This window comes from Pinus tabuliformis, chromosome Q, assembly GCF_031772625.1.
Source record: "Pinus tabuliformis cultivar Carrire ecotype Pingquan chromosome Q, CPIR1, whole genome shotgun sequence".
Taxonomy (NCBI): Eukaryota; Viridiplantae; Streptophyta; class Pinopsida; order Pinales; family Pinaceae; genus Pinus; species Pinus tabuliformis.
In genome coordinates this window covers 47,929,623-47,956,008 of record NC_142296.1, presented here as the reverse complement: position 1 = coordinate 47,956,008, position 26,386 = coordinate 47,929,623, and the positions used below count along the sequence as shown (strand labels likewise).

The 26,386-nt window shown below is 38.1% G+C and overlaps 1 protein-coding gene across 7 annotated transcripts in view; it reads right to left on the bottom strand.

The window, feature by feature from the left end:
* Positions 1-26,386, bottom strand: part of LOC149218238 (uncharacterized) — a 100,413-nt gene that overhangs the window by 21,205 nt on the left and 52,822 nt on the right. For all 7 annotated transcript variants that reach the window (XR_016249148.1, XR_016249145.1, XR_016249147.1 and 4 more), the window contains exons 2-3: positions 24,044-24,122; positions 23,834-23,913 (exon numbers count right to left, since the gene is read on the bottom strand). Coding sequence is in view for 3 of the 7 variants with exons in the window: in XM_089383860.1 (XP_089239986.1) it covers positions 23,834-23,913; positions 24,044-24,122 (159 nt within the window). In the remaining 4 variants the exon portion in view is untranslated. The remainder of the gene's footprint in view (positions 1-23,833; positions 23,914-24,043; positions 24,123-26,386) is intronic.

The following is a 26,386-nucleotide window of genomic DNA, read 5'->3' as shown; positions in this document are numbered from 1 at the left end:
GCTTTAAGTGCAATGAGTTTGGACACTATAAGAGAGATTGTCCAAGACAACAGAACAATAAGAGAAAGGAAAGGAGTGAAGCTCCTGTAGCCAAGGAAATGGGAGAACTTGAGAAGTTGAAGAAGGAAGAAGGAAGAAGTGAAGGATCTTTACTATAAGAAAAGGCATCTTGGTTGGTTCTTGGTAAAATTGGCCTTTCCATTAGCATGCATTATTTAGAAAAGTTTTGATTTTGCATAACATCATAGAGATAAGCATGTGATATCTACATAAGTAGAGTCTACTTGGTTAAGTTACTTTGTAGAAGTCATCTAGTTTTTAAAGACAGATATATAGACCATTTTGCATAATGTTCATCTAAGCATTAGCTAACATTAAGTTAGAGCTTGTCATATTGCTTAAGTGGATCACTGTGATCTGGAAGAACCATCATTATGGAAGGTCTTGGGTGAAGCACTATGACAAAGTTAGTACACATTCCATGTAATGTGGAAATAGTACTGGTAAAGGGATGAAGGAAAGCAATGGGTCAGGATGCAAGCTCATTATGAGACATATAGCTACATGATGGAGTAAGAAGCATAGGAATGCACATTGAAAGTAATTCTTGGACAAGATTCATTTGAATAGAATCTTGTAACATGCTTAATATGATTGTATAATGTTGACTTACCTAAAGATGTAGGAAATATTAAGACATTCTCTAGAATATGTAAATAATGATCAACATCCAGTATAGTCTTTGGAAGAAAAGTTGTAACTTGTTAATCAAGTTCGATCCTTGGGCACTCTGATGCAAGAAGGAAAGATTCATATGGAGATGGACCATGACGATGTTGATGGAACGAGAAGGTCATCATGATGAGGTAGGTATAATTTTCATTATTGTTGGTTATCTGGTTAACATATTATTTTGCTACCATGAAGAATGTTGCGGGAATACATAATCACAGTTGAGGCAAGTTCCACTGTATAGATGGAAATGTATGATGAATGTTGAGAGAAGCTCAACTTGTGGTACCTGGAAACTATGCAGTCAAGATGTGTCCATCTTGGGATTAAAATGTAGCAGTTCAAGAAGATAACTTGAAGGTCAAAGAAGATCACTTTCATGAGGAATTTATGCTCAGCTTAAAGTTTGGAAATGCTCAATACAATGCCTTCATCTATGATGATGAAGTGATGAGAAAGAAGAATGACCTAGAACCTGTCACAAGATTGATGAGTGAAGATGCTCCATGATACCTCAAAAGGAAGCAAGCTCGATAAGGTGAAATGTGGAGAAAAGGAGGAGTCGTGTAGCTATGAAGAACAAATAGCTAATACTCTTATGAAGACAAGCTACAAAGCTTGTGATGGTGACTTCCCAAATAGAAAGAATATTTGGATCTCTAGTTTTGAGAGGTTGTAAAAGGAGTCTCCTTGAATAGGAGTAGGGATCTATTCTCTAGTCAAAAAGGAGAATAGGGATATCCTCTCTAGTTGAGAGGGAGTGATGTTGGACATGACATATGCATTCTCTTCTTCAAGTAATGAAGAGAGAATGGCAGAGGATTGGATAAGCATTTGTGGTTTCCTTGAGGATATAGCATTCAAGAAAGGAAAGAGACTGATACTCTTTGAGAATAGGACAGGTATCCAAGAGAAGAGTAGTCAAAGAGGATTGATATTCTTTGAGGACTCAGATTTGGAGATCCAAGATAAGAATAGTCATAAAAGGGCATACATCGTAGACATCCGGATGGGGTATGTACCTTATAAAGGTAGTGTGGTATCACAAGTAAAACCTCCCAACATAATGCTCTTGAATAAAGAAGAGCTTGTCTAGTTAGGCCTCAAAGATAGTGTTGGTCATGATAATGATGCTTACAGTATGTCTTATCAATTTGACTCTTCTTATGAGAACTCTTCAATTTGAGAATGATGTTGTACCAGTTGTACAATTATGAATACCTCCCTAGTTAAGAGGGAGTGTTGAAAATGTAACTAATTTCGATCTTCATAATTGTTGAACTCGTTTCAATATTTATCTTATGTAACAAACAAGAGAAGAAAAGAAAATTTTATTAGTATTAAAGCATGGGTTGAAAAAATTATTATTATTAAAGTATGGGTTTCATGCTCATTATTGATGGTCTTCCAGGTAAAAGCATGTTCTTCATGCTTCTAGGGTCTGTTAGGTCTTAGGATTTATTGTCATGAGTCAAAGGAGTCAACATCATCTTTATAAGGCCCTTTCATGCAAAATGTAATTGTAAAAAGAATTATTTTTAGAAAGTCTTGAGAACTCAAAAGTACAAGTCGGCCCTGGTTATTACAAGTCGGCCTAAAAGGAGGGAATTCGACCCCTTGGAAAGGTTATATAAAGACGCAGTTCAACCTCATTTACTCATCATCGAGTTTGACCTATCAAGGAAAGAGTTCGATCTATAGCTAGGAGAAGCAAAAAAGGAAAGTGAAGGTTTAGGAAGCAAGAAGAATCCAAGGAAAAACCTTTGTTTTGGGCTCTATCTCTCTCACATGTGCGAAATTCTAGGGTTTGTGCTGTCGTAGAAGGAGGCCAAAGTTGCAAGTCTCAGTTGTAGTAGGACGAAGTGCAGAATCTTATTGCTGGAAGAGAGAATACTCTACCTTGACCTCGTTGACCTTAGGAAGAGTTGTCTTGCTCTAGGAAGGTCTTAGAAGGAAGCGGGATTAAGGTTTCTACGAAGCTGCAAGGTTGAAATTGCATGGTCAAAGTTGCAGGACGAGTTGCATTATTGAAGATGGCAGGCCAAAAGTTTTTCGGGTTTTCTTCTAATTTTTGTGTCCTCTATTGTTGTTGTTTTGTTCTTAATATTTGTTTTATGAAAAGGCTTAACTAAATAACACAAGGAAGATTAACAAGGATCACAAGCAAATATTAAGGTTAAGTTAAATAAGAATTAATAAGCTGTTATTTTACATTTTCCAAGAGCACCTTAGTTACTTTTTATGCCTTTCTTCACAAGGGCATAACTTTGACATTTAGAATTCATTTCTTGTGTCATTTTTTTAAATTGCCTAATTTTTTGAGAGCTTCCCATCCAGACAAATAGAATTTGAAGCCATCTTACCTACAACATATTGTAAAATGGCTAGTGTAATTGATCTCTTGCTTATCAATTCAAACTACTTCTCTTACAAATCATATATGGATAATTTACAATGAGGGGATTTTATTGGGTTATTTGGGGAACAAAAATTGCCCTTCCTAATGTATTAAATAAAACCAAACAAGATAGTAAAATATGAACCGCGTGGATTACTCAAAATGTCCATCTCCAATGATCTTCAATTTCACCTTCAAGGAATTGATTCCAAATGCAGTGTAGCAACAGCTCGATATCGTGTTTGATAAACAAAATGAGATCCACTCCTACCAACGCAAAAACCAATTGATTGCCTCAAATCCTAGTGATTTCTATTGTATTGAAGATTTTTTATCAAAATTCAAAACGCTACTTTCACTTACAAATTGTAAGATAATCAGCACATATGACCAACTTATACATGTTCTTCTTGCTAATCTTCGGACTGCCTATTCTATTTTTGTATCCACCTTTCACTCTAATAAAGAAGCTCTTATTAATCAAGGAGCTACTTACAAAATGCCCTCCCTTGAAGCTTTTGCAATTCTTTAATTAGAGAGCAACATAAGCTCTTTCATCTTGGATCAATCGCAACTCTAAGTACATCTAACAAAGCCTCAATGGCACAACATAAGGATAAAACCATGCATTGAAAAAGAAAGAAGAAAAATCCTCTGAACAACAAACAAACCCAAGATCCCAAACCACCAACCAACTTCTATTACCAACAGTGATAAAGGAACAAAATAGATAGGAATGAAAATTGAGAGATTGTATTTTTTGTGGGCAAGATAGTCATCTAGAGTCTAAATGTTTCAAGAAGATATAAGCCTTAAAAGCACCAATGAAGAAGCAGAACATCAATCTTGACTACTAACTTTTCTTCTCATGGACATGCCCTTTCGACTTCTAATTTTTCCTTTAATGCAACAACCATTTCTTCTAAGTGCATTACTAATTCTAGAGCATCCTATCATATAGTGAAGAATTAAACCATCTTTTTTTAACTCTTAATGAATGTGAAGACAAATCTCCTATTGTCGTAGGGTCTGAAACAATTTAGCTAGATGATGTCAATTTTAATGACATATTATATATTTTGTGCCCTTCTGAACACCCTCTATCGATGAATCAAATCACTCGAGGTAAAACAATATAATTTTCCCCTCATGAAGTTGTACTAGAGGATTTAAAAGATCATAAGCATATCCTAGCAATTGGAATTATTGATGATAATACAAACTTCTATATATTTGACAACTTTGGATCATCGTCTCTTCCATCAACTTTTATTGCTCACACAATTGACTTGAGCAAACTTTGGAATGAGTGATTTAGTCATCTAAAATTATTGCTTATTGCAAAAAATATGTAATTGGAATATGGTGGTTGGCCTTCCTCTCGCTTCTTACAAAGATAGTGTTTGTTCTAGCTAAATAGTTTTGAAAAGTGTGCCTCAACCCCCTTGCAGGTGCTTCACAGTGGTTGTTCATAGTGATTTGTGCGGTCCGCTTCATTTTGCTCCTCTCTCACTCAAGTACTTCTTAACTTTCACTGATGACTTTTTCAAACAAACTTGGGCATATTTCTCAAAACTTAAGCGTGAAGTTTTTGACATGTTCTTGGCCTACAAAGGCCCTTGTAGAAAAACAATTTGGACATCAACTTCAGATGTTAAGAAGAAATAATGGAAGTGAATATGTTAACAACAAATTTACAACTTCCTGCACTACACAGAGCATTCAAATGCAACAAACTGTTATGCATACACGAGGGAAAAATGGTGTTGTTGATAGAAATAATCGCACACTACAAGAAACGGCAAATTGTATGAACCACTCTTAAGGGATTGAGTCCTCACTTTTAATTGCCATTTATTGTACTAATTACATAGTTAATTGCACTGCCACAAAGGTTTTAAAAAATATAGCATTGGAAGAAGCATGGCCTAAAATTGAAGGAAAAAGAAACCATTACAACTTAGAAGTGAGAAGTGCACTTCCATTAGATATTATGAAGATATAAATGGTTATGGACTTCTTCAATCTCATTCCAATGAGATTGCTATTAGAAGAGATATTAATTTGATGAAGATCTCTCGACCTTCAAGCTAAATTCAACATTTGTAGCAGCTTTATCACACTAGCCATCCTTGGTGATTGTGCCCTCTTTTATCCCCAACTTTTCTGCTAGTGTTCCTATGCTTGCTTCTTCTTCAAATGATGACAGTGAAGATGAAATCCACCTTTGGGTTCTCACCTTCTCTAGTTGAGTTTGTACAACACAAGAAGTTGTTTGTAATCTATCAATGATCCTTCATATTAGCATTGTACACGTTCTATTCAGTTCCAACAAGTCTTCCGTCTTTGGGAAGTTTTAGAGACTTGTGATCCAAAACATTTAAAGAAGCTTCTGGGCATCAAGATTGGGACACAAAAATTAATGAATTCCAAAAGGAAGAAAACTAATCTAACATATCTAGGTGTAGAGAACTACACATACATCAAATGAACGTGTGGAACAACACAATGATAGATTGGTTGGCAAAGCATTTTCTCGAGTACAAGGGATTGACTATAATGAAACATTGTTCATTGTAGCCAAAATGAATTCCACCCACCTTCCTCTAGCCCCCACTACTTCCAATAAATGGGAGGTCCATCAAATGGATGTTAAGTTTATCATCTTTCATGCAAATTTGCAAGAATAAATTTATAAGGAATAACCTCAAGCTATGTCCCAAATGACTCCAAACTTGTTTATCACCTTAAGAAATCTCTCTATTACCTTAAGTAAGCTCCTTAGACTTGATATGTTAAAATGGATAGCTTTGTTCTAGATATCATTTTGACCATAATGCCTATACCAAGAAAGCAGGTAGCCATTGTGTAATATTTGTTCTTTACATTATGGAATTTGTGCTCATTGGCAGTGACTCCAAACTTTACCCACGAGTAATCCAACCTCAAGAATATATTTGAAATGATAGACTTAGCACATTTGCATTATTTTCTTGGCCCCCAAGTGTTGCAAACCAAGGAAGGAATTTCTCTTTCTCAATCTAAGTATGCATGTGACTTTCTTCACCATTTTCACATGGACGATTATCAACCAACCCCATCTTCCTTCCAATCTAGAGTTAAATTGGTCACTTGTACTACACCAAAGGTAGATACCACTTTGTAACGTTAGTTAGTTGGTAATCTATAGTAATTAACTCATACATGTCCTAGTATTTCCTTTACTGTTGATCTTGTTGCCCAATGTCTTCAAACACCCCATGAGAGCCATTAGAAAGCAAAATAAATACTTCGATACATCCAAAGCACAATTCCATTTGGGATACATTATAGTTCTAGGGGGTCTCCTTTGTTTGTTAGTTTCACTATTTCAATTGGGTACAAAAAAATTACTTCAATACATCCAAAGCACATTTCCATTTGGGATACATTATAGTTCTACGGGGTCTCCTTTGTTTGTTAGTTTCACTTATTTCAATTGGGTTGGCAACCCTAACGATCAAAAATTTACATCAAGTTATGTTTTCATTATTGGTTTTGGAACTGTCATTTGAGCTTGTAAGAAATAATGTGCCCTTGATTTTTCTTCAACGAAATCCAGGTATCGAGCAATGATTAGTGCAGGTCACGAAGCCTTGTGACTTCAAGGGTTCAATAGATCCTTTCAAAAATTGGATTCCAATAGTAGCGTCCAACCACATTCTATTGTGATAATAGAAGTGCCATTTAGCTTGCCAAAGATCCAGATCAACATCAACACAATAAACACATACCTTCAAAAGAAAGCATCTTCGATATCATGTTCTCAAAATACCATATTGCCCTATAGATAAGCAAGTGGTAAACAACTTCACAAAGTAACTCACTGAAGTGAAAATTTTCAGACTTCAATTTATCTTTGGAGTTTGGGAAATTGTCATTAAGGGGAAATAAGCTCTAATGTCTACTTCCTTCTCCCGTTGTGTCAACTTTGTAAATCCTTCAATCCTACACCAAGTTGTTCTTGTTATTTTTCTAAATATGTAATAAAGAATGTAAACATGGTTAGAAAAGGATCTCGTTTAAGATTATGCAAATTGTGGATGGGACGGGCAACCTACACAAATACAAGTTATTTCTGTCTCTTCATTTTCTCATGTAGTGAAAGGAAGACAACTAAGCATTGATAGATGAAGGGTGCCATTGTTGACTCTAATTATATAGATATAGGGTTTTTAAGCCCAATGGGCTACCTCATTCAATTTTTGAAGTGACAATTTCAAGGCATGCTACCAAGAGATCACAAGTTCAGCTCAATGGATCACGAGTTGCTCATGTTATTGGTAGTGAATGTGCCTTTCGTCTATAGATTCCAGTGAATAAGAGTGAGTCCTTCGTGAGGAAATGATTTTCGGCCTCTAAACCTTTGATATCCTTCGAGCGAACCAAACTTGACCCTTTCCATGGAAAAAACTATATTGGCCTTTGAACCATTTGAATCCCATTCTTGAAGTCTCTTTTGACATTAATTTAATGACATGTACATTATAGGGTGTGAATAAAGAACCTATAACAATGAGTTTTGGGGTATAAACATGGTTATTAGCAAGACATGAGCATTCCCAAAGAGATGTCAACATGTTAATTTTATATAACAATGGTATGTTCTATGCTTTACAGCAACTTACGTCAATTTTTCTTATTAGCCCAATATCAATTTCCAAATTAGCAATCGCATTAACATGATAGTAAATGCAGATAGAACATAAATAATAAGTAGAAGACAAGCCAAGACAAGAGGACACAAAATTTGGTTGATGCTAGGGAAAAACCCCAATGTGGGGAAAACCCTTTGATGAAATCTTCTTATTATTCTTCAAAAGTTCAGCAAAGGGAGAGAGTACAATATACAAAATTTACTTGCCCAATCATTCAAACTACAGTCAACGGGATGCCCTTACCAGAAAGTCAACGTTGGTCAAACCAACAGAAAGTCTCCTCCAAATTAGCTCAGTCAAACCTAATCAACTCAACCTCCAAAGACGGGTTGAATCAACCCAAAACAATCCTAAAATTCTCAATCAAAGACGGTCAACACAGGTCAACATTGCGGTCAAAGTTGTTGTAGTCAATGCTCGTCGATCGCCTAGAAAATCTCAGTATCTGTGCCAGAATATGCAGCCTGCCCAAACAAAGATTCTCCTGGTCAAAGATGGTTGCAACTCAGTCAATGCAAAGAACAGCAATGCCCAGTCAAACCTTCGCACGTGTGGAGAAGAACACGTTGCATGTGCTTTGTACAACCCAATCAGATAGAGAGAATGGAATGTTGAGCTGTGAATATCCAAATGAGGAAAAGGCCTCTTCTATTTATACACAACGTTGAGGGTGAAGAGACACGTCTGTTGGCTTCATGAGCCTACATTAGACTTCTGGCCGACCTTGACAATTTGTCCATAGAAGAAATAAATTCATAATTCCATTTCTACTTGTCAGAATGAGAGGATCTTTAGATCAATCCTACACCTCTCAGAAAGAGGAATCCAATAAAAATATCATCTCCATCATATGAGCTGTCCAGGGTGGAGTTTGGCCCTAGTTGCTAATTTTAACACTCCCTCTCAACCAGGGAGAAATCCACCTGCCAAACCATCTGACAATTTGTACCATCTTTGACATCCCTGCTCTACTTTGTTCAACCATAAATATATAATGAAGAAGAAATGATCGAGAGTGTATAATACCACTCTCCACTGACCCAAAGTCAGTCTCCATTGATCCCAGATCAATATCAAACATCCTAACATATGGAGTACGGTAGTACACGATGCGTCCCTCGGTAGTACTATGGTCCCTATCCTCATTTCCCAACTCATTGGCCAAATGAGAGGTACTTCCGATGAGTCTCGGACTGCATGGGTAGGATGTATCGGCAGGAGAAGGTGAACCACTCATCCTGCTTATGTGCCATAGGAGAAGGTGAACCACTCATCGTATGCATATATCAATCATCATGTGGTATCACAGGGGAAGGTGAACCACTCACCCTGAACACAGCGCACCACTAGGGGAAGGTGAACCACTCACCCTATGGTCTCTCATAGCTCCAAGACGTACCCCAAGCCCCCTGAAGCTCCCAAAGCTCATATCCAACTCAAACGGGACCCTCATAAGAGGGTTTCTCCACGACTCCAAGTCGTTCACGGAAGGTTAAGAATTTGACCTTCCCCATGGGCTTCGTAAGAATATCTGCAACCTGTTCATCAGTCCCAATGTGATGGAGCCTTATTGCGCCTCATTGTACCATATCTCGCATAAAGTGGTAGCTAATATCAATATGCTTGGAGAGGTCATGAAATACGAGATTCTAATTAAGACGAATCCCACTTTGATTGACGCAGTAGATCATGGTGGTATCCAGCACAAACCCAAACAGCTCACTAAAGAGCTTCCTCAACCAAACAACTTCACAGGAGGCCATACTAGCAGCAATATATTCAGCCTCGACGGTGCTCACAGCAACCAATTTCTACTTCCTGCCCATACAGGATATCGAAGCAAAACCTAGTGAGAAGCGACATCCCGATGTGCTCTTACGATCCACCACACTGTTAGCCCAGTCAGCATCAGAATAACCATGGAGCCTGAAATTCTCGACAATGTATCTCAGTCCGTAGGTGATTGTGCCCATAGATATCTCAAGAGATTCTTGGCAGCAATCCAATGTATGTGATGAGGCTCGACCATAACTTGACTCGATGTCTTCACTACAAAGCATATGTCCAGACTAGAGTTTACCAAGAACATCAGGGCCCCCACGAGTTGACGATACTCAAAAGGATTTTCCAAATCAAGGTAGTCACGGACTTGCAATCCATCATCCCAAATATTTCAAGTAGCTTCACAATGTATTTTCCTTCGGAAAGGAAAATCTCACCTGCCTTTTGCCAAACCTCCAAGCATAGGAAGTAGAGCATCAATCCTAAGTCCTTCATCTTGAATTCAGAAGCCAACTCCCTCTTGCATTCATCAATAAGAGGGTCTGCACCTGTCAAAAAGAGATCATCCACATAAAGTACCAAGATGAGAGGTGTATCATTTTCAACCTTGAAGTAAAGGTTCAGATCAGCGTCACTTCTTGTAAAACCCAGCGTCATCAGATAGTTGTCGATCCTCTCATACCAAGCCCGGGGAGCTTGCTTCAACCCATAGAGGGCTTTCTTCAACCTGCATACATGTGTCTCTCGATCTTGAACTTCGAACCCCTTAGGTTGTTCAACATAGACTTCCTCCTTAAGTGAGCCATGCAAAAAGGCGGTCTTGACATCCATTTGATGTAAATTCCATCGTTGAGAGGCAACAAGGGCAATGATCGAACGGATGGTGGTATATCTGGCAACAAGTGCATATATCTCATCACAATCCACACCTTCCTAGCCTCGAGCAACAAACCTGGCCTTGAACCTTTTAGCACTTCCATCAACTCCATGCTTGATCTTATAGAGCCATTTCAAGGTGACAATTGATTTGTCATTGGGTCTAGGGACCGCATCCCAAACATCATTCTTCATAATTGACTCATATTCTTCGTTCATAGCATCCTTCCAAACTTGGTGCTTCACAGCTTCTTCGAATGTGCAAGGCTCAGTTTGAATAATGGTGCTCATGGAAGCTAAGTACCCTTGGTACCTATTCGGCTTCTTACTTTCACAAAATGTCCCCCTTGGTGCAATATGTCTCTTGGCATATTTGAGAGTGTCTCTGAGCCATGAGGGTCTCCTTTTTGAGGAGGAGGGAGATCAATGGGATCCATCGATCCTTCAACGTCGGGCATCGACTCATCCTGCGATTCTCCCTATTTTCTTGTATCTGCTTCTTTGTCCTTCCTTGGAATAGGAAGGTTCCTAATTTTCCCAAGGGCAGCATCATCGAAGGTGACATCATGACTTATCTCCAATTTTCTTTAACCAGGCACATAGATTCTATATGCCTTTAAAGTTTCATTGTAACCCACAAATGTTCCTTTCTTCCCAGATGCATCCAATTTGCTTCTCTTTTCTTTTGGCACATGAAAATACACGAGACTACCAAAAATTCTAAAGTGAGAAACAACATGTTTCTTACCGGTGAAAACTTCTTCAGGAGTTCTGGAGTCCAATGCTCGATAAGGGCATCTATTTTGAACATACACGGCAGTGTTGGCAGCTTCTCCCCAAAGGAACTTTAGAAGGCCTTAATCAAGAAGCATGGCACGAGTGGCTTTTATAATAGAACGATTCTTCCTTTCAACAACCCCATTTTACTCAGAAGTATATTCGGTAGTAGTCTCCTTATTAATGCCAGCTTCTCTACAATAGTCATTGAACTCATTTGATTCATGTTCAGTTCCATTATCAATCCTCAATTTTTTATCTTCTACTTTGTTCGATTTTCAACCAAGGCTTTGAAAGAGCAGAACCATGTGAACACTTCGTCCTTCTTCTTCAAGAAATAAATCCAAGTTTTGCGAGAGAAGTCATCCACAAAGATAGCATAATATAAATATCCTCCCAAAGATGTTACAGGCAACATACCAGATAGATCAGAATGAACCAATTGCAAAATGTCAGTAGTCTTGCTATCACTTGAGGGGAATGGTCCCCTTGTATGGTTTCCTTCGGCATATCCCTAAGAAACACCTTCATGTTCTACTTTAAATTTGGGCATACCTGTCACCATCTTTCTTGCATCGGGTAGAGCCTTATAATGAAGATGAGCAAACCTCCGGCGAAATAATTCGGATTAAAGAGATGCGTCGCAAGACATAGCTCCTAGTGGACTTCCTCCAACTTGATATAGGTTGTCAACCTTGAATCCAAGAGTGAATGCTTCTTTGAAATTTCTTTTCCAAACACGCCTTTCCATCAAGGAATGCCACCTTGAATCCTTTGTCCTCTATCACCGAGATAGATACCAGGTTCTTCTTTAGATCAGGCATATAGAGTACTTCTTGTAGATGAATGGTGTTACCTTGATTCAACTGAAAAGTAACATTCCCAACTCCTTTTACGGGATGGGTGACATTGTCTCCGAGAATGATTTCCAAATTTGTATCCCTTTCTATTAGATTTGAAATAGCTTCCTTATACCCAGTGACTTACCTTTAGGCACCACTATCAATCAACTAATTTCCCAAGGTATCCAGAGGAGAAGCAGTAGAGAGGGCAAATATAAGATAAAATTCTTTTTGCTTGTTATCTACAGTATTAGATTCATCATACCTAGAGTTTCTTGATCTTTTGGGGGGTCGGCCATTTCAATGTTGAGTAGCGGGAGCATTCCTTTTTCCTTTGTTGTTGAACCTGCCAATCATTTGATTGTTGTTGCCCTTGAAATTGTTGTGGTTGTTGTTGTCATCATCCTGAGGTGTATCCCTTTTATTAGGACACTTCTTAGCATGGTGGCCAAACCTATTACAAATGAAGCATCTACCCTTTCTTCCTTTCTTCCATCTTTGAATCTCGATCTTCCTTGACATTGCTTCTTTGAACCTACATTGTTCTTCTTTTTAGCATGAGCGAAGAATGCAGTAGGATCATTCCTATTTCAAGGCATGTCTCTCTCTATCATCCTTGTTTCTTCTTGAGTACATCTAGTCAACAGTTCATCAAAACTTGGAATCCGGTCATTGTTGACAATAGTAGTGTTGAACACATCCCATTCACGAGGGAGACCTCCAAGGGCAATGAGAGTGAGCTCCCTGTCAGCAATAACTTCTCCAATTGATAGAAGATCATTTTTTATTTCGGTAATCCTCATGAAGTAGGATTAGATATCTTCTCCTCTTCCCCTCTTTATGTCCTTCAACTTGTTCTTGAGAAAGAGGACTTGGTTTGCATTGCTAGCTTTGAAAATGCTAACCAACTTGTCATACATCTCCTTAGATGTGCCCAAATCGTTGATGTAAGCAACTAAATGCTTATGAATAGAATCCCTGATGATCTTCTTAGCTTTGACTTCACCTTTCTTGTACTATCTTAGCGGCAGTCGATGCATTTGAAGGAGGTTCAACAATCTTTCCCTGCACATAGTCCATAGCATCATGCTCTTCCAAAGTCAAATCAAGAGACATTTTCCATGCATGATAATCAGACTTATTATTGAGCTTGTCATCAAATTTGGAGTAAGATGAGGAGGCCATTGAATTTTGTCCTTGGCCAACAAATCTCAGTGATTGCTTTTCTCACCCTTGCTTGGGCTTTGTCTTTACCTCAGCTTTCATACCATGTTAATTTTAGATAACAATGGTATGTTCTATGCTTTAGAGAAATTTACTTCCATTTTTCTTATTAACCCAATATCAATTTCCAGATTAGCAAACACATTAACATCATAGTAAATGCAGATAGAACATAAACAATACGCAGAAGACAAGCCAAGACAAAAGGACACAATATTTGGCGGATGTAAAGGAAAAACCCCAATGTGATTAGGTGATTTCTCTTGTTTTGATAACTACTTGTGATATATTTTAACTTAACTTGATTAGCTTCTTCTTTCACCTGATTATTATTATGTTTTTATCAATAAACAGCTACCAAACTATATAAGAACAATGAGACAAGAGGACACAATATATAGGCTATCAGTCAGGGCCAAAGCTCTCCTCTTGAAGGGAAAACCCACATGAACTCTTCTCTTCTTATATAACTTCAAATAACGAATTCCAAGACCTATGACCATTGACCAAGTCCCCTTCCAGGCCAAGTCAAACTTTTCCTCTTCTTGCCAAGTCAAACCAAGTTGCCCTGTAACAACTACAATTTCTCCTTCGACCTAGACTTCAGACCTGCAACCTTGGACTGCAACTTCTATCTACAATTCTTAGTCCCTCCTGCAACCTTGGACTGCAACTTCTATCTGCAATTCTCAGTCCCTCCTGCAACCTTGGACTGCAACTTCTACCTACAATTCTCGGTCCCTCCTGCAAAAACCCTAGATGGCAAGTCTGAGATTTTTATGGTGATTTTTCCCTCCTCTCCCTCTTGCTTGAGATGACTTCTTCTTCTTGGGAATTTGGCTTACAAAGGAAATTTCTTTTAACCCAAAATTCGGCTCTTAATGATAATTGTAATCTAAACTTGTTGCAACTCCAAAGTGCCCTAGTTCTCCTTCACATGTGTGAGAATGATGGTCCAAAAATAGTTCCAAATCCTAAGATTCTTTTTCTTTAAAATCTTCTCCTTCTTCGTTGGCTTCAGGTTTCCTTATCTTTAGGACACAAGATATAGACTATCAACTAGGGCCAAAACCTCTCCTCTTGAGAGGAAAACCCCCAAGAACTCCTCTTCTTATAGAACTTCAAATAACGAATTCCAAGACCTATCACCCTTGACCAAGACCCCTCCAAGACCAAGTCAAACTTTTTCTCTTAAGTCAAACCAAGTTGCCTTGTAACAACTGCAATTTCTCCTTCGACCTAGACTTCAAACCTGCAACCTTGCACTGCAACTTCTACCTACAATTCTCAGTCCCTCCTACAAAAACCCTAGATGGCACTTGTGAGATTTTTATGGTGATTTTTCCCTCCTCTCCCTTTTGCTTGAGATGACTTCTTCTTCTTGGGAATTTGGCTTTCAAAGGAAATTTCTTTTAACCCGAAATTTGGCTCTTAATGATAATTGTAATCTGAACTTGTTGCAACTTCAAAAGTGCCCTAGTTCTCCTTCACACGTGTGAGAATGATGGTCCAAAAACAATTTCAAATCCTCGGATTCTTTTTCTTTAAAATCGTCTCCTTCTTCGTTGGTTTCAAGTTTCCTTATCTTTACCAGTGTTTTTAAAACCGGAACCGGTGACCGGACCGGTCCACCTAATGAACCGGTTTACCGACCGGAACCGGTCTAACCGGGACTGGTTTGGTCTAAACGAACCGGTTTTAGAAAAATACATTAAATAATTATTTTTTAATGAAAAAAACTATTTTTAAGATTTAAAACCATGATTCCAAGCCAATAGAGACAAAATATGCAAAGATTGCTCATTGATATACCATGTAAAGCCTTAAAGGTGAATATATCAAAATGGCACCGAGTGCAATACATATCATCGACAAAATACATAAGCAATGAGGCTCTAAATGGCCACTAGAGTGCAAAAATAAAGCCTACAAACTATGGGGCCAGTGGCCTACTACAAGACTTCAGTCTAGACTCTACATATATGATAATAGTAATACTATAATAGTGATCAACATTATCACTTGAAGTTGAAACTTCTCATGAGTCTCAGTCATCATGATCAAACTCAGTTGGTTGAGTCTCGACTCCCAAACTGTGTAGCCACAAACTTCTATATTGGTTCAGTGACTTGAGTCTCAAACTTCTGAAGGTATTCTGCCCTAATATGCCCTATTATTTCATTTGGTGCTCCACATGGCTTTACATGGCCTCCTATCCCAGCCAAGTGTTGCTTGAACCTGTTAATACCCCCTCCTTGAATGGATTTTTGGCAATATTTGCAGATCATTTTGCCATCAATCATATCACAATGAGCCCATGCAGTATCTTCAGCTTTTGGAGGCATGATGACTCCCTGGATGGTAGATCATAGAAGTGAGAAGTTCATAACACAAAAAAAAAAATCATGGACAACAGACTCAAATGAGGAATTATCAAGTGCAAATCCTTACCTGGAAATGCAAACTAGCTCCCTTAGCCTCCTCTTGAAGATGGCAACTCCACTGACAGCTACACACTATCTCCAAAATAGCTCCAACTCCAACTCCAAGATGACTACTTCAGCAAAAACTCCACCCTCTCCAAGCTCACAAACAAACTCACAAACACTCACAAACACTCCAAATCAGTTGTGTGAGACAAATGAGAGTGAGAGGGGTCTCTTATAGCAAGTGTGAGGGTGTTTTTGGAGGGAAAATACCTTTCCCTCATCCCCAAAACCCCTAAACTACAAAACCGCTGCACTTTTTGTCATAATTCGGTGGGCTGTCCATAAACCGGCCGGTTCCGCCCTAAACCGGCCGGTTTTTACCGGTTAGGGCCGTTTTTTGGGCACATGAGGTATCTAACCCGGTTTTTTAGGCCGGTTCGGACCGGCCAGGCCTCTAACCGGCCGGTTAGACCGGTTACCGGTTTTTGTGGCCGGTTTTTAATACTATGTTCCATACATGACAACGACTTAATGACAAGCCTTTAAAACACTCAATGGGTGCTTGACCTATAAATCAAATAACGTTGAACATGAAACCCATGAGATAGAGCATTCAACCATGCTATATGCAACCATCTAAGAAACTGGATTCGCTCCAGGGCCCCACGTGTCCCGAATCGGACAAATCAGACACGATTCAATGGGACACGTGTCCTCCAAATCGTGTTCGATTGTGTCTTGATTCCAAGATACGTGTCACGCATTTTTGCCCATTGCGCAACTATAAAAGTGCAATTTGGCCATTCTAACTTCACCAAAGTCATTGTGGGTTTGATGTGGGTGTGTAACAATTAAGAGCAAAGGGTGTGGGAGCATTTTGGACGTGATTCAAGCAACAGGTAAGTGCATTTTCTCTCTATTTCTTTTGCATTTTTATTACAGCAGTTTGCATGTGCATTTGTTTTACAAATTTGTGCATTTTTTCTTTATTTTTTTACAGCATTCATGACTCAATCAAAGGCAGCATGGAAGGGGAAAAGGAAGGGGAAGAATATCCCCATTGGAGATGCCCCTCCATTTCCAATTTCATCAAAGGTCTGCAAGTGTTCCCTCTATTGCAAGTGGGGATGCAACAACTTAAAATGTTGAGCAAAGACAAGATAACAAATATCCCTTGTGGAAATATGTCACAAGAGAGCAAGGGCCAGGCAGCAAGATGAAGGGAGGAGGCAATGTTGCTTGGAAATGCAACTATTGCAAAAATCATTTCATGATCACATATTTCCATGTGAAATCTCATTTGTTGGTTTTACCAAGTCGTGCAATTGCATCTTGTACACAGGTGTCTTTACCTGAAAGGAAATGAAAAAAGAGGCCAACGTTGGTATGGCTAAGGTGGCTGCAACATCTAAAAAAACAAGAATGAAGACCCCCTTCCACTCTTGAGGAAAAGCAACAAAAAATTTCCATTTGAGAGTTCTGGTGGGGGACAAGCAGCAAAAAGAAAGGCAATGGCACTTGGTCCAATGGGCAAGATTTTTCAAAAAGAGAAATGGGAAGAGCTTAATCTCACCATTGCATTCTTTTTCTATTAGAACTTCATATCCTTTAATGTTGCACGCTCACCTTTATTTATTGAGATGTGTTGAGCTCTAACTCAAGGGGCTCCATCAGGGTATGTGCCTCCTGGGTCAGAGAAACTTAGAACCACATTGTTGATGAAGGCAAAGAAAAAGGTGGACAAAATGCTTAAGCCTATTAAATCAGCATGGCCAACATTTCGTGTTAGCATTGTTTTTGATGGATGGACAGATCCAGCATGGCCAACATTTGGTGTTAGCATTGTTTCTGATGGATGGACAGATCCAGCACGGCACCCACTCTTCAACTTCATGGTTTGTTCCTTAAATGGTCCAGTTTTCTTGAAATCAATGGATGCACTTGGACAATATAAGGATGCACAATATATGGGTGAGTTGTTTATTAAAGTTATTGAAGATGTAGTTGTTGATTCTTGTGTGCAAATCATTACAGATAATGCACCTGTTTGCAAGGTTGTTGGCATGATTGTGGAAGCTAAATATCCACAAGTATTGTGGACACCTTGCATTGTCCATTCTTTGAATTTGGCACTTAAATCTATTGCTTCTGATGTGGTTTGGATTGGAAGCATTATTGAGGATGCACGACATAACTGCAACCTTGTACTAAATCATACAAATGCCCTCACTATCTACAAGAAGTACACCAATCTATCATTGTTGAAGTACACCAATTCATCAAGTTGAAGAGGTTGAGGGAGCTCAAGACCGCTCTTGGGGGAATGGTTATTTCAGAGTTTTGGTCTTTTTTGATCAAGCAGCCTCAAAAAGAGTGAAGGACACAGCGTTAGATGATGCTTGGTGGGAGAGGGTAAATCTACTTATTCATATCATGGACCCTACATTTCCTTGCTTCAATTTGCAGATATAGACCAACCCATCCTAGGAGAGGTTTATGAGGGATGGGATTCCATGATTGTGTCTGTGAGGAGCATTATTTTACAAATTTAGTGCCACAAGTATGAGACATCATCAGAGGTCTTCTTCACCACCATACAAGATATTCTTGTGAGCTGGGACAAGAATTACACACCTTTACATTGTTTGGCTCACTCATTGAACCCAAAATACTACAGCCATGAGCGGCTGAATGGTGGACCTTCCCGCAGATTCACATGGATGGGCAAATTTCACAAGGGAAGAAAGTTGCATTGAGGCGGATTTTTCAAGATAGAGTATCCCTTGATGAGGTGGAGGATGCCTTTGCAGAGTTTTCCATTGGCACTGGTCGATTTGCAGGATATAATGTGATTAGAGACAGGGGGCTAAGAGGCCCTATTCATGGTGGGCAACTCATGGGCAACAAGCCTTCTTCTATAGCAATTAGCCATGACACTCCTTTCTCAGGTGACTTCATCCTCTTGTTGCGAGAGGAATCAGAGCACATATGGGAATTTGTATAGTGTCAAGTAGAGTAGGCTTGAGCAGTCCAGGGCAGAGACAATGGTGTATGTGCACACTAACCTTCATCTTATTAACAAGCAGAGGGATGAGTAGTTGAAGGGAAACACAGAGATGTGGGATGTCTTTCCTAATGATAGGATTTGGACAACAGTGTTGAGTTGGCACTGGCCAACATGGATCTTAATGAACCAATGTTAGAGCCTGTCACTTTTGATGATGGTGATACTGTAGAGGGGTCATCCTCCACACCAGCAGAAGCAGAGATGACATTGGATACAGAGTAGGAGGATGCAGCAGAGCAGAGCAATGGTGACCATGATGATGAGTACAGTGATGTTGATTTTGATGATGAGGATTGATGACTCATGAGCTACCTACTACCTTCACGCTTGTACTTGTTTTGTATTTCTTATTTCTATTTGCTATTGGCATTGCTACTACCTATGTAACATTGTACACATTTTGACTTTGATGACTTCATGAGCAAACTACAGTATCTTATCTTTCTCCTATTGGATCATTGATGAATAAGTATTACGATTTATCATTTATGTCACAATTGTATTTGTATGCATAATGTTACTTTGTAAAACTTCATCTAGATGAAGACCTATGTTTTATCAATGAATTTGTTCATGAATGAGAATTTGTGTAACAAATATCTAATTTTTAATATATATATATGGTTGCCTAAGTCGCCTGACACAAGACACGAAGGAAGCGGGGATTCGAGTGTCAGACACGGACACGTGTGTTCCGGGGGGTCAACGTGTCCGTGTACGATACTCGAATCCCCGCTTCCTTCGTGTCCTGTGTCAGGCGACTTGGGCAACCATATTATGACAAGGCATTATCTATATATACACATACCTCTTCATTCTTTTGGTCATCTAGACTTCCTTCTAGTAGCTTCCTTTCCTTTCTTGAAGATTAAAGTACTTCAACCAACTTGACATGTCGCATACATTTGTCATCATACCATCATCCTTCCAAACTACAGATCATACTATGTAGATCATCTATATGCCATTTGCTTCTTCCAAATTGAGGTGAACCTTCTTATGAAGATTTCAACGTGTCCGTGTCCGACACTCGAATCCCCGCTTCCTTCGTGTCCTGTGTCAGGCGACTTAGGCAACCATATTATGACAGGGCATTATCTATATATACACATACGCTTCATTCTTTTGGTCATCTAGACTTCCTTCTAGTAGCTTCCTTTCCTTTCTTGAAGATTAAAGTACTTCAACCAACTTGACATGCCGCATACATTTGTCATCATACCATCATCCTTCCAAACTACAGATCATACTATGTAGATCATCTATGTGCCATTTGCTTCTTCCAAATTGAGGTGAACCTTCTTATGAAGATTCCAATGGAGGATCATGGTGATCCTCAATCTACAAATGCTCCATTCTAATGATGATGATGTGACAAGCTTTAATATTTCTATTCTTACTAGATGACTTTCTCCAGATTTCTACTTCAGATAACCTTCCATGTCATGAACTACGTTCATTCTATGATGATTGCTTTATATCAATTTCTACTTTGGTTATCCTTTCATGCTTATATAATGATGTCATGAGCTATTTTTTGCTTCAATCATATGCTTCTAATATGATGGATCCTACATACTTACAATGCTTCTCATCATGACTGCAATCTTTAATCATACTAGAGGTCTCTTCACCTCCCACTTCTCCTTGTTATGTACCTGAAGATAAAATGTGTGAGAGACCTTAATAGTGAAGATCTATCACTTCTTCCTCCTTCTCGGATTCCTTCTCATCGGGTTCTTCTACATCCTCGATCACATGAGCTTCGTTTCTTTCTTTCCTTTTCTTGTTTCCCTTCTTAAGTTTAGGACAATCTCTCTTGAAATGCCCATATTACTTACATTCATAGCATTGGATCTTTGACATATCAATCTTCTTATTTTTTTGAGGACCAAACTTTTCTTTTCTCCTATCCATGGCAGCATATGCTTAAACATGTTCATTTGATCCAACATCGCTCTTTTCCTTCAACCTAGTTTCTTCAATCTTACATAATGACCAAAGTTCACTGAATGGAGTGGCTTCCTTCTTTCCATAGATAGTTGACACAAAGTTGCCCCATTCATCAGGTAGGGTATTGTGCACAATGGTGGTCATCTCTTTATCAGAGATTATTTCTCCTTGTTCTTGTAGTTGATCTCTTATTTGTGACACCCTCATTAAGGTATGAGGCTATTCCTTCTTCCTTTGTTACCTTCGTCTTGTATAGCTCGGTACTCAAAGATATAACTTCTTCTGCATTGCTTATGAATAACAGTTATACCAACTTTTCATAGATTTCTTTTGATGTCTCCATCTTTGCTACATAAGGGATCAGTGAATCCTTGATTGGTTCTATAAGGATTCTTTGAGCCCTTATTTCCCCTTTCATATACTTTGATCATGCTTGAGATTGTTCTTGAGATGGTTTCGAGATGGAGCCCTTTACAAATTCGACAACTTCATTCCCTATGAGGATCAAATCTATCCTTTTCTTCCATGCAAGGAAATTTGATGACCCAATCAATTTGTTGCTTTCCTTGCAGAATGAAGTCATTTTGATAGTAGACATAGACATAGATATAAAGATACTTACTTGTCAAGTGAAGATGCTCCTTGATAGTGATATCTTCAACTTGATGCCTTCTAGATGATGTAGCTTCCTTGATGATCTTCTTCAAGGATATGTGATCTTTGCTTCAATGTGAGGGAGATCACCTTCATGTCTTATATGATGATTGCAACGCTTCTTCTTACTGCCTTGGATGATAATGTAGAATGTGGGGGCTTCCCAAGGTGCTTCAAATGTGCAGTCCTTCTTTCAATGGAGGTACGGTTTTTGAGGTCTTTTTCTTCTTCCAAGAGTTGTGATGATGTGATCCTTATGATGGATGGCCCTTCTTGATACTCCTTAGATTGCTTAGCCCTTATTTATCCTTCTTCGATTGCATGATTTTCTTCAAGTTGCCTTTCCTTATTGTAGTCACCTTAGCTCTGATACGATGTTGAGAAATCTAGGGGTAGCTATATTAGGTGATTTCTCTTGTTTTGATCGCTGCTTGTGATATATTTTAACTTAACTTGATTAGCTTCTTTCACTTGATTATTATTATGTTTTTAACATCAAACAGCTACCAAACAATGAAAGAACAATTACACAAGAGAACACAAGATATAGACTATCAACCAGGGCCAAAACCTCTCCTCTTGAGAGGAAAACCCACAAGAACTCCTCTTCTTATAGAACTTCAAATGACAAATTCCAAGACCTATCACCCTTGACCAAGACCCCTCCAAGACCAAGTCAAACTTTTTCTCTTCTTGCCAAGTCAAACCAAGTCAACCTTACCTTGTAGCAATTGCAATTTCTCCTTCGACCTAGACTTCGGACTTGCAACCTTGGACTACAACTTCGACCTGCAATTCTCGACCCCTGCTGCAGAAACCCTAGATGGCACATGTGAGATTTTTATGGTGATTTTGCCCTCCTCTCTCCTTCGCTTGAGATGACTTCTTGAAAATTCGGCTTGCAAAGGAAACTTCTTTTAACCCAAAGATCGACTCTTAATGTTGACTGCAATCTGAACTTGTTGCAACTGCAAAGTGCCCTAGTTCTCCTTCGCATGTGTGAGAATGATGGTCCAAAAACTCAAATTCTTTTTCTTTGGAATCTTCTCCTTCTTCATTGGTTCTAGGTTTCCTTATCTTTACTTGATCGAACTTCTTGTGAGCTTCATGGATTGTCTCAAATGTGGTCGACTTCCCTCTTATATATAGGCTTCTAGAGAGCCTTATTAGGCCGACATGCCATCTCTAGGAGGCCGACTTCACTGTTTGATAGGTCGACTTGTTGCTTGCACGTTGACAAGGTCTTGGAGGGTCTTTCACTCTAATTTTGACTCAAATAAATCTTTACAATATACAACATGCCCGAAATGGTCCATACATAACAATGACACAATTGACTTGTTGACTTAATGGCATGCCCTACAAGCATTCAGTGGGTGCTTGACCTATAAATCAAATAACCTTGAGCATGAGACCCATGCATCAAGAATGACAATAATAAATTTATTTTCTCTTTAATATAAAATACATAAAATCATGATTACAATTGTCATTATGAAGACCGAACCCGTTTACATATTTCAACACTTTTTAGTACTAATTAAATTGTAAAATGGTGAATTTAAATCAATGTATCATTATTTTACTATTTCTATATCATTTACAATTTATGAATATATGTCTTTCATTGCTAAATCTAAATCTAAATCATGTTTCTAACATTTACAAATTTCAATTTAGAAATGTTTCATTGTTTACTATTTTATATTTACATAGCACAATGTTGAATTTGCAAGTCATGAATTGTTATTGTAGGAATTTTAGCATTATTACTTTATTTTTATATTCTTAGAGACGAGGAATATGCTAGAGACTACGATGCCCCCCCCCCCCAAATTACCCCAAAATTTGGGGGAGGTGCACCCAGACATCCAACATGTGCATCTACTTGCTCCTGAAAACTTGGTGGAACACTAACACACAAGTACCATATCACAAGGAAGCTATAATCTTTCTAAAGCATGCAATGCCTAAGCAATTGGTCAAAAACTTGTAGATGTTAAATCATAAAACAATTCAACATCCACATGGATTAACATAGAATAATTGAAGCTATATTGAAATTTTCAACTAACCTATGCAAATTATATTGTATAGCCACATTAACACAAAAGCAACTAAACTCAATTATTATATTCTATTGTCAACTCAATTATTATATTCCACGTGTATCTCACATGCTCAAGCCAATCATTTCAAGTAAAGAATATTTTCAAAAGATCAAAAGAAAATTATTCACATCATTATATAACAAGTTTTCATAAACCAATATTATTGGTGAAATTTTACGAATATAAATATCATACAAAGTTTACAAATCTTACATGAGGCATATATAAAAGCAAAATCCCACTTGCTAAAAGATTCAACTTGAAGCATAACATATCAACATATTTGCTTACCATCAAGCCTCTCGATCGCCTTCTCTGCCTCGTCAGCGTATTTGTAGCGGACAAAAGCAAATCCTCTAGAATCACCAGTCCTGCATATAATGTGACCATAACAAAACACGAAAGATTTCAAATTATGTAATCGTAACAAAAAAAGAATACTCCAATACAGCGACTTGAGATGTATCCATATAAACAGCTACACATATATACATTATGTACCTCCTATCCCTTGGTATAAAGATGTCCACAACTTTCCCATACCGATCAAATAATGGATAAAGATCATCTGCAGTTGTACCTACAAAAGATGAAATCTAAGAGTCAACAATAAAATAGCACACTCAACTTGAGAATGACACAAAACAAATTTGTGCAATGAATCTAAAAGCATAAACCATGGGATGTGAAAGAAGAAGAACAAACCAAATATATGCAACAACAAAATTCCTTTGTAATGCACATTGTCTATGACAACATTGCAGCGTTTTGAAGTTACAATTGAACAAATAAATGTCCATGTAAATTATCTTAGTATACTTTGTTAAATCTCTATAGCCCAATGGTCCACTTGGAGTAGCTCAATCGGCAATGGCCATGGAAATGAAGTCTCACCGAACCAGAAGTCTTGGGTTCAAATCTTGTGTTATCCCCCCCCCCCCGATCGGGGTTAGAAGTTGGACATGATGAAGATGTAGTCCTACCAAGCTTACAAAAAAAAAATCTCTATAGCCCAATGACTTTAAACCAATGTTACGAGCATAGCAATCGGTATAAAATCGAGGAGGGTCCAAAAAATGAAAAATCATCAAAATCAAGGAAAAAATGGTAAAATTTAGCAAAACATCAGCAAAATTAAAAAATTACAAAAAAAATCATTTTTTAATTTTTTTACTATCTAAGCATCCACAACATAAAATAAATGCATTGACACATAATATGAAAAGAAAACTAATATATAAGATGTGTAATATGTCTAGTGCTACATCACACATAACAATAAATCATGTCCTGAGGCCTGACTCAGCCTCAAAATACTGTATCTCATATCATGAGCCAAATACAATCAAATGAACCACTAAGTAACTAATGATTTCCTCTGCCCCTTTTGTGAAGAAATGTAATAGCTTTCCCTCTATATGAAGAAGGCCCTAGGGTTGGCATTAGACTCTAATGCCCTCTAGAAGAACTCGGAGCCAATGGAGGTAGACCATGTCCTCTACTCGTAAAAATTAGAAAAACGTCGGCAGAATTTAAAAATTACAGAAATATTCACTTTTTTCAAGTTTTTTAGTATCTAAAGCATCCACAACATAAAATAAATGCATTGACACATATATATGAAAAGAAAACTAATATATAAGATGTGTAATATATATAGTGCTACATCACACATAACAGTGAATCATGTCCCGACTCCTAACTCAGCCTCAAAATATCAACAAAAAATATAATAATGTATCTCATATCATGACCCAAATACAATGAAATGAACCACTAAGTAACTAATGATTTCCTTTGCCCCCTTAGCGAGGAAATGTAATAGTTTTCCCTCTATATGAAGAAGGCCCTAGGGCTGGCATTAGACTCTAATGTCCTCTAGAAGAACTAGGAGCCAGAGGAGGCAGACAACATCCTCTACTCGTGACCATGGTAGGTGGTGTCACCTCCTTTCCTTCTCCTCCACTCTCTCCTCTGTAGTTGCTACCTCCTCCACTCTCTCCTCTGCAACTGCTACCTCCTCCACTGCCTCCTCCTCCTCCTCCATTACCTCCTTTGCAGCTGCTACCTCCTCCACAGCCTCCTCCTCTGACCAATCAGGGGTCGATTCAATGACAGGCCTCTCGACCTCAATCCTCCATGCAACAGTGGTGTCAATCCCATCAAATGAGATGGCCTCCACGTCAGGTGTCTTCTGATGTTGCCTCACCCACAATCGAAGATTATAGTGATGTAGACCATGTCATTCAGGCGTTGGGACTCCTATGTGTATGAAGATCATAAATTATATATATTGATAAATATAAAAATAATAAATTATGAATATTATTATTTAATGAATTCAAATAATTAATTTATTACTAGCAATTTTTTCATGATTTTTTGGCTTTTTTTGGCGATTTTTACGATTCCGCTGATAAAATCATCTTCCCAAAAAAATAGTGATTAGGCAATAAAATCGCGATGTTCGCAACTCTACTTTAAACACAATTGAAGAATTTACCATCTTTGGCCCCTAATTATAGATCCCCCAATGTGATTGAAAAGGCAAAAGCCATTGGCCATGAAATCTTACCCTAAAAAGTAGAATAAATAAACATAACCGAAAAAGGTAGAAGAAATAAACATAAAATTGAATGTTGACCTGTATTAGCAAATTTTATACTGCAAGTTGTACAATGCCCCTCCTCTATATTCCATGGATGTTAAAATATCAATTTGTATAAGATTAATCCAACCATAATAGGATCAGAACAACACATCTCTGGCATTGGTAATCCTATGAGAACTATGTACTCATAAGTTAGTACCACGTATTGCACATATATAAAATTGAGCCAATGA